Source organism: Sorex fumeus, unplaced genomic scaffold, assembly GCF_029834395.1.
Source record: "Sorex fumeus unplaced genomic scaffold, SorFum_2.1 ptg000079l, whole genome shotgun sequence".
Taxonomy (NCBI): Eukaryota; Metazoa; Chordata; class Mammalia; order Eulipotyphla; family Soricidae; genus Sorex; species Sorex fumeus.
Window position 1 is genome coordinate 3,293,254 of NW_026606136.1, and position 18,988 is coordinate 3,312,241.

Below are 18,988 nucleotides of genomic sequence, written 5' to 3' on the forward strand. Positions count from 1 at the left end.
CAAACAACAGTTTGAAAATCACAGCTGGAAACCATTGGGTGAAATAAGCGCTTGAGTTTTAATTCCAGTTCAAATGGATTACATATCTTAGTATATGTCTGTAAAATGGAGATGTTTGATTTCATGTCTCTCCACTAACAACCATTCTAAAAAAGCAGAAAATAAATGTGAGGGGAGGGAAAAGAAACAGAAAATACACATCGGAAGTATGGGTAAGCATGTAAGATGTACAGAAGATCTATCAAATGAAACTCTGAGAGCCAGAAGAGTCTGAAGGGACAGAGTTCCAAAACCCATTGAAATGAACACCTCCCCAGGAATACTCTATCCAGCTAGATTATCATTCATATTTGAGGAAACAATACCGCCTACGTAATTTACAGCCTTGAAACCCGTTTTGCAAGAATCATTAGACGAGCTTCTTGAAAGGACAAGACAAACTTACCAACATGTGGCATTCACTATGACACACTCACTCACAGTGCATTTGGCTGCTTTCTATTAGATTAAGAAAGGTTTGTATACTCCCTAGCTTGCTAAGAGATTTCATACATTTTTAGTAAGGTATTAACATCTTATTTATATCGGTTAAAATCACTTGACAATAAATCAGCACAAACTGACTTTTATTGAATATTTTCTGATAATTCCACTTGACGTTCTTTTAGGTTTTGTTGTAGCAAGTTATATGAAATAAATATCTTATATGTTTGCCAAGGAATCGGAGTTGGGGGCAGAAGAGAACCTGGGGACATTGGTGGAGGGGAGGAACACTGGAGGTGGGATTAGTGCTGAAATATTGTATGCCTGAAAGTACCCTTTTATAAATAACTTTGTAAATCACAGAGTCTTAATAAAAATTTTAAAAGGGGGGAAGGCACTACAGGTCTAGTACAGGAGATTTCTTAAAAATAGGAAGGCATTGAAAATTACAGTATAGCACATAAATTACATTAGAAATAAAATGCTGATAGTCAAATTGTTAAAAAGTGTGGTCTCAATTTCAAGAGAAATATATTATGCAATATAGAATATATGTGTAAATATACAAATTTATCAAGGATTACATGTTGTTATCTCTGGATTTGTGAGGGTATGCATGATTTGTAATTCCTTCAATATTTTCCCCTTATTTTACAACTTTTCCCAATTACAAATATTTACTTTCACAATGAGAGAAAATGACTAAACAACACTGGAGAGTACAAAATGCAATTTAAACCTGGGAAATATATGAACCTAAAAAGGGTGCTCTAGGACATGTACACCCCATTAAGTGGGTCTTCAAACAGCAATATGCCCACACAACCTAAGTACTTTGAAAATTGCCTGACCACTAAAAGGGAATGTGGACTACAGATCACAGGGATAGCCAAGTTGTAGAAACACCACTGGTCCACTTTACAACTAAAAGAATAAAACTGATATATAGGTAAGGTAAAGGTAAGGTAAAGGCCCTCCCGTTGATCGTCGATTTGCTCGAGCGGGCCCAGTAACGTCTCCATTGGAGACTTTGTTGTTACTGTGTCTGGCATATCGAATACTCTCGGTAGCTTGCCGGGCTCTCCGAGAGGGGCGGAGGAATCGAACTCGGGTCGGCCATGTCGGCTGCGTGCAAGGCGAACGCCCTACCCGCTGTGCTATTGCTCCAGCCCCTAATAGGTATTTTTAATTAATTTTTAAATAACCTGAACATCAGATTATTTAATTAATTTTTAAATAATCTGAACATCTTTTTATGATATCTCATTATCTCATTCCTACTCTGGACAAACTTGCAGGCTATCGAATATAGCCTGCCCACAGGGCAGAGTCTGGCAAACTCCCCGTGGCGCACCAAATATGCCAAATACCAGTAACAATGATGGGTCTCATTCTCCTAAAAAGCCTTGAATATAATCTCAGGGCTAGGATGAAAGAGACGTTACTGGGGCCTGCTCGAGGCAATCGACGATTTTAAATAACCATTTTTGGTCCTAGTAACAGACTGTGGACATCTCAGTTTCACCATCAAATACCTGTATAAAAACTGATATATACATATATCAAAAATGTAGGCATTTTGAAAAAAAAAAAAAAACCAGCATCTCAGATTTGAAAATAAAGACAAAACACTACTGAAGCCAAGAAAAAAAATAGGTAGTAAAATGAAAAAAGTTAGAATCAGTTTTTTGACGTTAACAGAAATACAGAGATGAACAAAGGGCACCAATGAAATTTTCAAATACGTTAATATAAGTGGTATAAAACAGGTTTTCAACATGTTTACACCTATATTCCAGCACCAGTCCACAGATCAGCAATTAAAAGACTCCAGCCAAGTATGAAGTGTTTCTACTTGCCAGATGCAACCAATTTCAGGAATACTCCCCAACACATGTAACTTCCTATCTTCATTTTTTTTCCTTACGCTTCTCAAGAATTGGAATTACACCTAACCATTTCATCAATATGATAAATTCATGATAAAAAAAGCAAATAAATGAACTTTGAAAGCATCGAACATCACAACTGTTTTAATTCAGTAAGAACAAGGGGACTAGGATCATTACCTCTTGGGCGCTTTTCTTACTTTCCTCCTCCTCTGCAGCCAGGCTTTGACTTCAGGGGTGGATTCCGGAGTGGGCTTTGTGTGGTCAATGGTATAGAGATCCTTTCCTTGCTTCCAAAGCTGGTATCTGTCTGGCTGAAATTTTCTCACAAAAATATCCATTGAAATTTTCACCATGTCTTTCCTGCAGGTGCACTGAAACACAAGAGAACAGAGTTGGAATGCTTGAAGCACTTCACAGCTACACAGAATCACACTGAGTCATGCTCTGAATGTATCTTACAGGAATACTTAGTCACTGTGTAATTGAGGATAATTTTCAACATTTTCAAACATTCAACAAGCGATAAACTCAATTTTTTTCTGGAGGTGGCAGTCTGTACGTTCACATTTACAAAAGGTAAAATGTTGAACTGCATTGCAGAGTTCGTAGGGAACAACTGTGTACATGGAACAAATCAAAACAAAGAACACACACCTGAAAGCAACCTAACAGAGTATTGCTGTGCCACCACAGGAGTCAATTAAGGATGGGCCAGGGCAAGATTACAGCAGGTCCAGCACTTGCCATGCATAGTGTCAACACAAGGCCAATCTCTGTCACCCCATATGCTCCCCCAGAATGGCCAGCTGTGATGCCTGAGCATGGAGTCAGGAGTAAGCCCTGAGCACCACTGGAGGAGGCCCAGAAAGCAAAAATTAAATTCAAAAAAAGGATCTATTAATGAACTGAACGCTGAACGGTCTGTAAAACAAAAACCAGGCTGGCCAACAAATGAAAGTACGCGATGAATGCAATATCCGAATAATTTGAACAATGGGTTGAGCTGAAGTTTCTTCAAGACAGATTTTAATTACATTTATGTTTTAATATTTTACTCTGGCAAGGTAACTAAAAATTGTGGGCAGATGAACATTCATATACACTGTCAACTAAGACACCTACTAACACCACTACAAATATATCCACTGTAAGAAGGAAGGTTAAGGTAACCGGTTCAACGAAAAGATTAATTTTAATCTGTAGGATTTTTATTCTCAAGAATACATAGAAATCATGTCTGATAAGGTTCCTCTAAAGACTTCCTACAGGATAAATTGTTTCCATGCCAACATGCCATGCAACATGGTAGATATGATTCAAATAATAGTGCAAATGTAGTCTCTTTTAACACTTCCTGCAAAACTGCTTTATTGCAAGGCTATGAATTCCCTGAGCTATTGTCTATCCATGAATAGTTCCTTCATTTAAACTAATATTCCTAGATAATCCTTAACATATCTGGCATAGAAACGCTGATTCTATGGCTTTGAAACAGTTTCTCACTACCAATAGATAGTAGTAGGGAACAGTAGTTTAAAATGTTACGGTTCAAATTTTAAAACAATTGTCAAAATTCTGTATGCATTATAGTCTTCCACAGTTCACTCTCCCAAGATCTACTACAAAGAATCTGATTCTTCCTGTCTTCTAAAGAGTTAAATTCCAAGCTTCATGACTGATTTCAAAGCAACACCAGCAGCTGAGTCATTCCAGGTAGGCCCAGCTGCCCCAGGCCCAGATCTCTGGAGCCTTAGCAGGATGGGGGCAGAGGAGTACCCACCCTGCCAGCACTCCACCCACCCATATCCAGCTCCCAGCACCGCTGGAGAAATAGCCCAGCTTCATGACTGATCCAGGACAAACACTGGCAACTGACTGCCCCAGCTCCAAACATCCAGAAGCAACTCTTCCAAACTTCAAAGCTGATGCCCAACAGAAGTACAGAAGATCAGATGGGAAAATTAGGTAAAAGCCTTAATTTTCTACTAAGCTCAATGAGTTAAAAACAGTAACGCAGAAGGCTCAATCCCAAACTAACAGCTGAGTAAAGCCTCAGGCCATGACTTTTGCAATACCATTATGAGATATATGTTATAATAAGTAATACTGAGCAAATTATTTTGTGCCTGGTAGGACAGCAGGCCTAGAGGTAGGTGGCAGGCTGGGCACATTAATGGAAGGAAGGACACATTGATGGTGGGACTGAATACTGAACACCTAAAATAACTGTACTGGGAATAACTTTGTAAATCACAGTGTTTAAACAAAGTTTCAGACAAAAGATGTTAAATTCCGATTTTCGATTATTTCTACTGAAAACCAGCAAGCAATTTAAAGATGCAAATATTTTTAAAACAGCAACTTTCTAAAAAAAAGTCAACCAAATTATGTTTCATATAACCACAATATATGATTAATGAGTTATTACTTAACAAGACATTGGCTGGAACAATAGCACAGCAGGTAGGGCATTTGCCTTGCATGCCGTTGATCTAGGTTCGATTCCTCCGCCCCTCTCGGAGAGCACAGCAAGCTATCGAGAGTATCTCACCCACATGGCAGGGCCAGGCAAGCTTCCCATAGCATATTCGATATGCTAAAAACAGTAACAACAAATCGCACAATTTGTTGTGAGACATTACTGGTGCCCACTCGAGCAAATTGATGAAAACAGGAGGACAGTGCTACAGTGCTACTTTACAAGACATACAAACTGCACTATTACTTTAACATATTTTCTTTGTGACACACAGAAAGATTAATTGTATTTTTAAACATGCTTTCATGTTCAAATGTCTGGTAAAGAAAGCCTTTGAAGGTATGTAAAAAGTGAAATTATTCTTTTCAGTCTAGAACAATTAAAGGACAATTAGAAAGCGACTAGCAACGAATGTCCTAAAATGCAATAAGCCGCTGGAGCAACAGCACAGCGGGTAGGGCATTTGCCTTGCATGCGGCCAACCCGGGTTCGATTCCCAGCATCCCATATGGTCCTGAATGCAGAGCCAGGAGTAACCCTTATGCATCACCGGGTGTGACCCAAAAAGAAAAAAAAAGATTCTGGGGGCTGGAGCGACAGCACAGTGGGTAGGGAGTTTTCCTTGCACGCAGCCAACATCACCAACACAGGTTCGATTCCCAGCACCCCATATGGTCCCCTGAGCACCGCCAGGAGCAATTCCCGAGAGCATGAGCCAGGAGTAACCCGTGAGCATCGCTGGATGTGACCCAAAAAGCAAATAAATAAATAAATAAATAAATAAAATGCAATAAGCCTACCTGATGTGACTATAGAGTTGTTATGTGGCTATTGGTGTTTTGGTGTTATAATGTAAGTACTGAGATTAATTTGTGCCTCCCTCAAAAAAAAAAATCAAGTGTTTAACTCCCATTACTTTAGAATGGGGCAGGAGTGATAGCACAAGAGGCAGGGCGTCTGCCTTGCATGCAGCCAACATGGCCAACCCGAGTTCAATTCCTCCGACCCGAGTTCGATTCCTCCACCTTTCTCAGAGAGTCCAGCCAAGCTACTGAGAGTATCTCACCCGCAACAGCAAAGCCTGGCAAGCTACCCACGGCGTATTCAATATTCCAAACACAGTAACAAGTCTCGCGATGTTACTGGGCCCGCTAGAGCAAATCGATAAACAATGGGAGGACAGTGACAGTGACTTTAGAATGAGAGTTTATTTGGAATAAGGTCAGGGTAGAAGTTATTACTTAAAATCATGCTGTATGAGGTGGGGAGTATTAATGTAATAGGTGTCCTTACCACAAAAAAACACGACAGATACAGACACAAGGGAAAAAACACATGAAAGCAAGGCACAGATTAGAACCACACATGGAACAGGCAAGAATGATCAGGACTATGTGTCCACACCATGAAGAGGCAAAGGAGGGAGAATAGACATGTTAAAACCTTGGTTTCAAACTTCCAAGCCCTGAACAATGCACTGCTGTTGTTTTAACCCACCAGTCTGCGGCTTATTATAGCATTCTTAGGCAACTAATACAGCCTTAGAAATGAATACAAATTTTTTATACTGGGAGCTGCAAGAATAACGTGACAAACACCCAAAGCTGTGAAAATTCTTTGAAGAGAAAAAGAATAAAAGCTTCTACTCTCAAAGACAATACACATATCATCAAGAATAGAATGTCAGATATATGAATTTTGCTAACAGTGCTTCTGGTGAAGTCTTGGATGATATTAGGAGCAAGGTGTTGAACACAGGAGAAAAGGTGATCTCTAATATATAGAGGCAGGAGTTTGTTACTCTTTGGGGTGGAGAGAAGGGCCTGTAAATGCCAAACTTGTGAATATTTAGCAGAAGAGCTTATAAGGAAATATGAAACGTTGCTTCTTATTTTAAGATAGGAGGGAAAATAAACTGTTGAAGAAGTGCTAAGCAAAATGAACACTTTTTTTTTTCACTTTTATTGAATCACGTGAAATAGTTACAAGCTCTCTTGTTTGGGTTACAATCACACAATGATCAAACACCCATCCCTCCACCAGTGCACATTCCCCAACACCAGTATCCCCGGTTTAGCCCCCCCCCCTTTCCCACCTTCCCTCTGCCTCCATGGCAGACATGATTCCCCACACTTTCTCTCTACTTTTGGGCATTAGAGTTTGCAAAACAGACTCTGAGAGGTTTGGTCCTTTATCTACTTTCTGCACACATCTCCCATCCCGACCGGTTCCTCAGGCCATCATCTTCTTAGTGATCCCTTCTCTATTCCAGCTGCCTTCTCCCCTTTGCTCATGAGGCAGGCTTCCAGCTATGGAGCAATCCTCCTCTCCTGTATATCCTTAGGTGTCAGCCTCATATTATATTGTTTTATACTCCACAAATGAGTGCATTCTTTCTATGTCTGTTCCTCTCTTTCTGACTCATTTCACTTAGCATGATACTCTCCATGTCTATCCATTTATAAGCAAATTTCATGACTTCATCTCTCCTAACAGCTGCATAGTATTCCATCGTGTAGATGTACCAAAGTTTCTTTAACCAGTCATCTGTTCTAGAGCACTTGGGTTATTTCCAGAACCCAATTTTTAAAGACAATCAACATCATATACATTGGAGACTGGACCAACAGTTTCTCTAGATAAATAAGGCACAAATAAAGAAATAAGACACGTTATTTATATATCCAATTAACAATCTCAACAGAACCCAGAAATAGAGAAGTAGTTATTTAGAAAATCTGTGTAAAGGATCCTCTTATCTCACTGCTTGTAGCACTGTAGCACTGTCCTCCCATTGTTCATCGATTTGCTCAAGCGGGCACCAGTAACTTCTCCATTGTGAGACTTGTTGTTACTAGATTGAATACGCCATGGGGAGCTTGCCAGGCTCTCCCGTGTGGGTGGGATACTCTCGGTAGCTTGCCGGGCTCTCCGAGAGGGACAGAGGAATCAAACCTGAGTCAGCCGTGTGCAAGGCATATGCCCTACCTGCTGTGCTATCGCTGTTCTTAAGTAGCACAATAGACTAACAATGTTTTATTTTGTTTTTGTTTGCCCGGAAGTGATCAGGGTTTATCCTGACTCTGTGTTCAGGGACCACTCCTGATATGCTCAGAGAAACCACATGTGCTGCCAAGGTTTAAACCCAGAGTTGACTGCATGCAAGGCAAGTGCCCTGCCTTCTATACTATCACTCTTTTTATACATTTTATTCTAATTTTTCTTTCTTTTTCTTTTTTTTATTGAATCACCATGAGATACAGTTACAAAGCTTTCATGTTTGAGTTTCCATCATACAATGATCGAACACCCATCCCTCCAGTACACATTTTCCACCACCAATGTCCCCAGTTTCCCACCTCCATCCCATCCCTCCCCGTGCCTCTATGGCAGAAAATTTCTCCCATATTCTCTCTCTACTTTGGGGCATTATGCTTTGAAATACAGATACTGAGAGGCTATCACGTTTGGTCCTTTATGTACTTTATTCTCATCAACATGAACCGAAAGGGAACAGAGACAGAAAGAAATGTAGGAAGGAGGACCTCTAGCACAATGAAGAGGAGCGAAGCCAAGAAAACTTCCTCAGGCTGTTAGAGTAACAAACTAGCATAGTAGGGGCACAAAGCCGTACAAATTATTAATGATACATTCGCTGAATGATTAAATCAACCACAACCCATTTATATTACATTTTTTCTAATCAACACAATCACAAATCACAAATCATCCTGTTAATCGTCGATTGCCTCGAGCAGGCCCCAGTAACGTCTCGTTCATCCTAGCCCTGAGATTATATTCAAGGCTCTTTAGGAGAATGAGACCCGTCATTGTTACTGGTATTTGGCATATTTGGTAGGCCACGGGGAGTTTGCCAGACTCTGCCCTGTGGGCAGGCTACATTCGATAGCCTGCCAGTTTGTCCAAAGTAGGAATGAGATAATAAGATGTCATAATAGGATGTCGCACGGCCGTGAGGTTCCGGGAGCTGGTTTTTATAGTCTCTGAGTCTTGGCCGTTGATGGGATTACACGGCGCCAGGGGTCTGTTGGTGGGTGTGACCCCCGCCCACTGGAATTTGGAGGATCTGGGTGGAGGACGCTCGGCCCAAATTCGAGTAGGCTTGGAGATCTTGGCCCCGGAACCCGCGTGACTTTGTCCCTCTGCCAGTACCTTCAACACAAGCCCACCAAATTTTCTAGTGAATCACTGACATAGAAAATATACAAATTATTGATTTAAATATGCAATAGTCTTCCTGTGAAATTCAACATGGGATTATACTGTTTAGAAGATAGAAAACATATTATTGCATATCTATAAGAAGCAGTATAGTACAATGCTATAAAGTCAGGATTCAAATCCAAGCTTCAACATTGATTCAGTATGGAACCTTGATCAAGTTAACAAATATTCCTGTGCGGAGTCTTCTCAATCTGTAGGACGAGTTGTAAAACTGGTAGACATAGGATGAATACTAAGATTAAACTTTTTGCATCTGTAAAATACTATAGACTACAACAAATATGATGTAAGTACCTATTAAAACAAAAACAGTCGATGTACCAGAGAGATAGTATGCGAGTTAATGTGATCCCCTTTCATGCCACAACCCCATGCTATCCCTGTATCGCCAAAACCAAAACAAGCAAAAAAGGCAGAGTCTTCTACAACTAGCTTTTTACTGGTCTGACCATAAGAATACTGGAATTTCTTATGGGGTATTGCCTTCTTGAAAAACTTTAAGGCAACTGGGGAAATGTTCACGATATAAATGAATCCTAGCAGATACCAAATGTAAGATAAAATTAGGTATGATACACGGCAGGGTTCAATTCTTATGTCTTCTCTGCTATGAAAATGAAGATCTCTTGAATGTAAGATATCGAAGTAAGATAGCTCCATACTGCAATTTTGAAAGATATAAGATAATATCCACTTGAATCTCAATAACTTTCTGGATAAACGGATAAGGTGTTCTCTCCTTTAGACATAAAATTTCAATGAATTTTAAAGCCAGTTATTAATTGCCCAGAGAAAATATTTTAATTTGAAGTGAAACATTATCTCTCTTATAAATTATTAATTTCCTAACAATTAATAGAAAGGGCCTAGAGCATAGGATAATTCATATATACTGAAAAGGACCATTAAAAAGAATGAAAGAGCCAACAATGGAGATGAGGTACTTTTAAACCCAAATATACTGCAAGACAGTGCCCTTTCCAATAATTTTATAATTATCACTAAGGAAAAGTACTCATTTTTAGATTCGTAAGCAACACTGTAAATCACTTCTCCTTCAGAGAACCAAACCAATAATTTAGTAAATTGGTTTCTAACATCCCAATTTTTTAACCTTTTTATTGAGTCACTGTGCTAGACCCTTATAAAGCTGTTTATGATTAGCTTTGAGTCATACAGTACTCCAACACCCATGCCTCTGCCAGTGTACATTTCCCAGCACCAGTGTCTCCAGGCTCCCTCCCATCACACCCCACCCCCAACTTGCCTCTATGGCAGGTGCTTTTCTTCTCTCTCTCTCCTCCCCCCCCCCCCCCCCCCGCTTCTCTCCTTTCGAGCATTGCGGATTGCAATATTGATACTGAAAGATTAACAAATTATTCCTTTGTCTACCTCTAACACTCAGATCTTGTCCAGCATGATCATTCCTTGCTATTATTGTTATATTGGTCTCTTCCCTATCTTACCTACCCTCAGCCCCACACACACTTGTGTCTAACATCTCATTTTTTAATATTAAATTCCCTCCCTCTCCCAAAAAGAATCATTGTTCTTACAGATTACCAGCCAATTATCTCCCAGGCACAACTAAGTTGCACTAGTAGATAGAAGAAATAATTTCTTATCTAATGCAGAAAAAGATTACCCAACACCTCCCCAAAAATTTGCGGGACTGTACTTAATGTAAAAAAAAAAAATAACTGAAACACTTGATGACAACACTTTCAGAGCAAATCAGATCGCATGCTACAAGTTGCCCATGAGAAAAATATTTCATAAAAAACAAAGGTAAAAGACATATTGCTCCTTTCATTGTTTTCTATCAGTTATGACAGTAAAATTAATAACAAAAATTAATAACAAATGTGTTGTGAACACGAGATACAAAGATTCACCATTCTAGTAGAAAAGATCATGCTAAGTATTATGCAGAGCTGCCTCTTACTTAATACGAATGTGACTGATGATAATAATTAGAATCAACGTCAGCACTTAACCTCAGTATACAACTTTTATACCAAATTATCAAAATAACTGCTATAGTAAAAAAGTTAATAGTTAATTCAGATATCTCACTGCAACAAAATGTTTAGATAATCCTAAGGGTAGAAGCTTAAGAGAACGATTTACTTTTTTTATGAAAGTAATGTTTATTAAAAACATTTGAAAAGAAAGAAAACTGGGTCATACTATCATGATACAAAATTTTCATTTTAAATTTACATAGCTGTTACTCCCTTGTTATTATTATTTGAGTGACATGGTTTGGAAGAGTGTTAATCTTTATGCTTTACGTATAAAATATTATTTCACCATCACCCCCAGGCCACTCTCTCATTTGCATCTTCCTCCTGATCCCCCGCTTCCCACCACTGTTTCGGAAATCACTAAAAACTGAAACAAGTCTTAAAAAATATTTTTTTAATTTAAAATATCAAAGAAACTAGAGAAGAAAATGGCAGTTCCTATCTACAGAAAAGAGTAGGCAGCTATCACCCTCCACTTAGATGATGTTCACCACTTGATCACATGCAGAATAAGTTTTAACACTGATTAACTTCATCTGTGTACACATTTCACCATCACTCATGTGTACATGTACACTTGTACACAAAGTAAATTTGGTATAAAATTATTTTAATTTTGGAGCCAGAGCAATAGTACAGCGAGTGGGCATTTGTCTTGCATGCACTTAATCAGGGTTGAATCCCCAGTATCCCATATGGTCTCCCAAGCACCACCAGGAGTAATTCCTGACTACAGAGTCAGAAGCAGTAACGCCTGAGCATCACCAGGTGTGGCCCAAAATCAAAACAAAAATAGCAAAAGAGAAACGGTAAAAAATATTTTAATATAAAAAATTAAAGCACTATAATTTCTAATTCTTAAACTTTTATAAAATTATTAAATACAGGAAATGGAATTTTCAAATATTCACATATAATTAAAGTGAAAAATATCTGAGCCACACTTTGATTTTCTGGCTCACATTTCATATTTTAGTCAGACAAATTATAGGCAATTTAACCAGAGCACATGAGCAGGAAACCACATAATTACATTTACCTTGACTGAGCAGGGAGGGAAAAAAAATACACTTCTAAGATCAATATTAATCAGCAAAGTGAGTTTATAAAAAGTGGAAAACCAAGTACCTTTGTTCTTATACCTATTAATAATAAAGGTTTGGGTGAGGCCTAAACATCTCTTTTGTTTTTCCAGACTGATCCCATAGAGCTCAAAGGAGCAAGGAGCACAGACATTGGAGGCTGTTGTAGGTCCCAGACCAGATGCAGAGAAAAACTTCCAAATGTTTCATTCTCTGGACAAGGAGACTAGCTTTAAAAGTTAAAAAGTTTAAAAGCCCTAAGGGGGGCTGGAGTGATAGTACAGTGGGTAGGGCATTTGCAACCTGGGTTCAATTCCCAGCATCCCATGTGGTCCCCTGAGCACCGACAGAAGTAATTCCTAAGTGCAGAGTAACCCCTGCACTTAGGGGTTGCTAACTTACAGGAGTAAATCCTGTGCATTGCCAGGTGTGACCCAAAAAGCACTGTAGCACTGTCTTTCCACTGTTCATTGATTTACTCAAGCAGGCACCAGTAAGATCTCCATTGTGAGACTTGTTACTGGTTTTAACATATTGAATACGCCATGGGGGAGCTTGCCAGGCTCTGCCATGCGGGCAAGATACTCTCAGTAGCTTGTCGGGCTCTCCAAGACAGAGGAATCAAACCCGGGTCAGCCACTTGCAAGGCAAATGCCCTACCGCTAAGACCCAAAAAGAAAAAAAAAAGTTCCTAAAAGGCCTGGGGCTATCACTCAGCAACTCAGCAACTAAGCACCTGCCTTGTACATGTGATGCCGAGTTCAATCCCAATGCCACAAGTAAACAAAGTTGCCCAAACCAAAATGACAGTTCAGTCACAATAAAAAGTGTGGAATCAAAACCAAAAAAATCAAAATAAAAAAATCTTTTTGATGAATCATTATTGTAAACTATTCCCGATCTTTTGCTATGTCTTGAGCTCTCCTACCATTCTATTTGAAATCATAAACTACACACAGCAGGAGCAAAGGGACTGTCCAATGGGCTGCAGCATTCCCTACATGCTAGAGGCAACAAACATGGGGCCCTAAGCACTGTTGGGTGTGGCCCCAAAACAAAACAACAACAAAATTACACCCCATCTGTTCCATTGAGTAGGACTTTCTAGGTTCCAAGGGGATTCAAGACCCTTAAAATATCCTTTTTCAACAAACAACATGTTTTAAATGACTGAGAAAACTGATTTCAGAGACTTTACGTTAATTTGCTGAAGGTCAAACAGCTAACATGCACGCAACCTAGCTTTGCCAAATTGAAATCTAGAACAACTCCAATTCTCTTACCAGTTCTACAATGGGAATTCCAAAACCAAACTATATCCAATACATTTCTAATGGTATGGGGGTTGGAGTGATAGCACAGCAGTAGGGCGTTTGCCTTGCGCGCAGCCAGCCCGGCCAAGCTGGGTTCGATTCCTCTGCCCCTCTCGGAGAGCATGGCAAGCTACTGAGAGTATCTCGCCCGCATAGCAAAGCCTGGCAAGCTACCCATGACATATTCAATATGCCAAACACAGTAACAAGTCTCAAAATGGAGACGTTACTGGGCCCGCTGGAGCAAATCGATGAACAACAGGAGGACGGTGATTTCTAATGGTATATAACATAGATGTGGGCCATATTTTTTCATTTAATGCTTATCTATGACCCATAACCCATTTGAAATTGCAGCTGAGAACAAATATCTGGGCCTCATTATTTCTGCCTGTTATGCATGATATCATATTGACATAGTTTATCTAGTAAAGCTAGCCATTTTCTCTGCTCTCCCCCCTTCTAATAGGTGCAGATCAATTTCTTCTGAATATTTTCTACCTCCTCCATAGCAGAATATGTCTCCATTATAGAGCAAGGCAATTATAAAGCAATCTAAGGTATGGAACAAGAAACTCTATCTTTCTGACCCATGGGAACACTGTTCCGACAGACCAAGAAAAACGATGCCAAAAGAAGGGGAATGAATTCAAATAGTTTGCTCCAGGGGTCGCCAAAAGAATCCGCAGAAATTATTTTTAGAACTTCTGCTTCTCAACACTTACCTGAGTATGTGACAGTAAGGGTGTAGAAGTTCAGTTAGAGATAGTAAACAATTCGCTCCTGCTGTGCCATGTAAAATACAGCATAAAATTGAACTCTTTAGTATTTAGTGACAGATGACATTATTTTGTTCTGAATTCACACACACTGCGTAGTATCAGATAAAATTATGGCCCACAAACTCTGAGGGATCCAACCTATGAATGAGTATTTGCTCATGAAGATCATGCAGAGCTCATGTATTAGAAACAATGAAAATGGTAGAAAGTGTACAACGTATGGAACTATACTCTTATGCTGCTCAAATAATACTGATTTCTACTTTTGAGCATCTTTCAGGTCTAATCTGGAGGGTGGGGGAATGCTTCATTCTATTCTTGGAATGGCTTTTAGGATTCAAATCATCCTCTTACAATGATCCCTCAGCATCAATAGAAGTGAGCACCTCTGGGTGGGGCCCAAAACCAAGAAATTTTTAAAAATCTCTCTCGTACACTTTCAAAACAGGAAACAACCTAATGGTAGTTAACTAGACAAAAAAAAAAATTGCCCTCAGGAAGAAGTGTAATTTTTAGTAAGTTTTCTAACTTACTAAATGTGTAATCCCATCAGCGGCCAAGACTCAGAGACTATAAAATCCAGATCCCGGAACCGCGCGGCCGCATTTGCGGCCACACGACATCTTTTCAAAACTTTTTTTTATGACTTATTGTCTCATTCCTACTTTGGACAAACTTGCAGGCTATCGAATGTAGCCTGCCCACAGGGCAGAGTCTGGCAAACTCCCCGTGGCGTACCAAATATGCCAAATACCAGTAACAATGATGGGTCTCATTCTCCTAAAGAGCCTTGAATATAATCTCAGGGCTAGGATGAACGAGACGTTACTGGGGCCTGCTCGAGGCAATCAACGAATAACAGGATGATGAAATGAAAAAAATGAAATTTCTAACATTAAAAAGTAAGTAAAGTAAAGGACCTCCCGTTGATCATTGATTTGCTCGAGCGGACCCAGTAACGTCTCCATTGGAGACTTTGTTGTTACTGTGTCTGGCATATCGAATACGTCATGGGGAGCTTGCCAGGCTCTGCCGTGCGGGCGAGATACTCTCGGTAGCTTGCCAGGCTCTCCGAGAGAACATTAAAAATATAATAATAAATTCAACACAAAGTTATAAAAGGAAAACAAACAATCTGGTCATAAATATAAGCTTTTCGATTAATGGACAACATAAAGCTTCGTAAGAGTTCCTTAGGAAGTATGCAGCAACGCTACAAATAAATAATTTGGTAACTCAGATTCATTTTATCTGGCAATTCCTGCATTGCCATCCAAGTGTGAGAACTTGTCTGGCACTATTATTATCTTTTCTGCTATTAATTTTGTGAAATGACTTAAAGTTGATTAAAAGGTACATATTTAAACAGGAACTACAGAAAAACAAAGAGATGACAGAAAAACATAACAGATTTGAAGTGTTTCTTACATTTGTCTCTGGCCAAATTTAAAACATCATCAATAGGGAAGTTAGGAAAATATCTCTTGTGAGAAAATTTATTACTTTTCTAAGAAATCAAAATGGGAAGGAAAGAATTTAAATCAGTTTTAGGCCAGCAGGGATCCAACATGCAGAACTAACTTCCATAACTGTTCCTATTAGTTGCTTGACTTCAACTCACAAATGAAACTGCAGAAAACCTGCACATTACAGGCCAACCATAAACTGAACCAACAACTTGGCAACATGCAATAATCTATTAAACATATATAATCTGTGAAATAGTAACATAACTACTAAAACCTAATCATAAGGGAAAATTCTGAATTAGAGTATAAACTTATGTTTAAGAGAGTACATCTTAAAATATTCATCAAAGATACTTTAAAAATGGGGGGAAATTCTGAACACACGGGGTTTGGGTTTAATTTTTTTTTTTTTTGGCTTTTTGGGTCACACCTGGCAATACACGGGGATTGCTGCTGGCTCTGCACTCAGGAATTACTCCTGGCAGTGCTCAGAGGACCATATGGAATACCGGAGATCAAATCCAGGTCGGCTGCATACAGGGAAAATGTCCTACCTGCTATATGTTGACTCCAGCCCCCAACATACGGTATTATTTTAATTATGGAATAACTTACAAAGGGATCCTTTTTACAGAGGTCTCCCAAACAATGTTCAGGAGGCCCAGGGCCTTCCTGGCGATTCTTGGCAAACTGGGCCATCAGATCATAAGAGGACCTGAGAGTGTGGTGCAGCTCTGGACCTGTGGTATTGGGGGTTGCAGACCTCACTTCATGGTGCTTAGGGGCCTCCAGTGCGGCACTCAGAACTGCTCAGAGATTATGGATCATGTGGTGCTTGAACCAGACTGAACCCATGCTGGTCACAGGGAAGACACATGCCACAAACCCAAGACTCTCTCTCCAACCCCAACAGAAGAATGCTGAATAGTATAAATGGAAAAGCACTACCATTAAGCAGATAAGTAGGGTATGTATGTATGTGTCTGTGTATATTCGCAAATACATGTGAATATATAATGTATGTATGCATGAGAACATATATTGGAACAATAGCACAGTGGGTAGGGCGTTTGCCTTGCATGCGGCTGACCCAGGTTCGATTCCTCCATTTTTCTTGGAGAGCCCAGCAAGCTACCGAGAGTATCCCGCCCCCACAGCAGAGCCTGGTAACCTCCCTATGGCATATTCAATATGCCAAAAACAGTAACAAGTCTCACAATGGAGACGTTACTGGTGCCCACTTAAGCAAATCAATGAATAACGGGAGGATAGTGCTACATAATAAATATGTGAATTGACATAGTAACACTATAATTGTAACACTAAAAACACTGCCATTAGGTAGAGTATTAGTAGCTGCTATAATATATCACTCCAGCCCCATACATATATGTATATAATGTATTATATAGTCATGTAATTATAGTATAAAGTATAGTTAGATATGACATGTAAATAAGTAGATTATATATGTGAGATACGGACTGATTTTTTTTTGATGTTTTGGGCCACACCCAGTGGTACTCAGGGCTTACTCTTAACTGTGTGTCCAGGGACCACTCCCGGAGGTGCTGGAGGGACCATGTGGGGTATCAGGAATCAAAACTAGGCCAGCTGCAAGCAAGGCAAGTCTCCAACCTGCTGAACTATCTCTCCAGTTCCCACTTAGCCAATTTCTTATGTCTGATTTTATCAAGAACTATGAAGGTATGTACAACTAGTTGTGGGTAAGGTAGACAGAGGTCACTTGGATGAAAGCCTTACATTTCCCAATGAAATATTCATGAACAGATAGATCCTTTTCTTGGAGACACACATTTTTCATTGTCGATCTCAAATCCAAAGTGTGTGATTTGCTATATCTCATTTCCATCATACCAGTGACAACAATTTTTAACTGTGTGTTTAGTTATCCATTCTCCACTCAAGAACCTACAATTCATGTTCATTTTACCACTGTTTGTCCATCACCAACACAGTGTACAGTCTCCATAAATATTAGATGAATAACTACGCATGTCATTAACATAAGAGGCAAGATCAAAAAATGAAAATTAGGTCCTGGAGAAGTACTGAAGTGGCTGAGAGCATCGGCCTTGGAACTTTGGAGGCACAAAGGGGCAAACTTGGAAGTAAATCTGGAAGGTCATGAGTTCAAATCCCTGGTGTCCCATTAGTGTTGAATATGATCCTGGTAGCTTGGCTCATTGAGCTTGTCATTCCACTAATGACAGTGATCCCCAACACCACAATCACCATTCGTTTTGTTTTGGTTTGGTTTCGTTGTTGTTTTGGGTGCTCAGGGCTTATTCCTGGTTCTGAGCTTAACGATCACTCCTCGTGAGCTCAGGGGACAATACGGGATGATGGGCATCAAATTGGGGTAAGCTGCATGTAAGGCAAATGCCCTACCTGCTATACTATCACTCCAGCCCCACAAAAGTATATTTAATTAAAATATAATGTTAATCTGACTATATTTGAATTATTAATAACTAGTGTCACATTTCTATTTTCACAATTTATCTGAAAATTATATTATCTGATCATATAAGATAATTATATATGTTTATATTATAATGTTTTAATATTTTTTAATTTTATTAGCAAATATAGGCATTCTGCCTTTAATAATAGACAAGGAGAAAATGTTAAGATGCATTGTTGGGGTTGTTTTGGGGGTAATGAGGGAGTTGGACCACACCTGGCAATGCTCAGGGATTACTCCTGGCTCTGCACTCAGGAATTACTCCTGCTGGTGCTCAAGGGACCATATGGGATGCTGGGGATTGAACATAGGTCAGTCACGTGCAAGGCAAATGCTATCCTGCTGTACTGTCACTCTGGTTCAAGGAGCATTTTTTTCATTTGATCAAAATATGACACAGGTACAATACTACAGCTCAGATTTCTAACACCCACTCTAAAACTAGTTAATTCAAACAAAATGAGAAACTGCCACTGTAATAAGACATTAACAAGCTCTGCAAACCAAATCTCTTCACAATCCCAGGGGCAATGGGTTCACTGATAGAATCAAGACAGCAGTTTGGTAGTCTATACTCTCTTCACTCTCCAGAAACTCATTAATCTGTCCAAAGGTAAAAACAAGCTACATAATATGTGCAGATTTAATGATCTATGTGCCCTCAAAGTCACATGTACATATAATATCTTTAAATGGGAAATGGACTAAGTCCAGAAGTAATCATAAAT

The 18,988-nt window shown here is 39.4% G+C and overlaps 1 protein-coding gene across 1 annotated transcript in view; it reads right to left on the reverse strand.

The window, feature by feature from the left end:
- Nucleotides 1-18,988, reverse strand: part of KDM4C (lysine demethylase 4C) — a 443,969-nt gene that overhangs the window by 209,205 nt on the left and 215,776 nt on the right. The window contains exon 9 of the mRNA XM_056130576.1: nucleotides 2,553-2,746. Within this exon, the coding sequence (XP_055986551.1) occupies nucleotides 2,553-2,746 (194 nt within the window). The remainder of the gene's footprint in view (nucleotides 1-2,552; nucleotides 2,747-18,988) is intronic.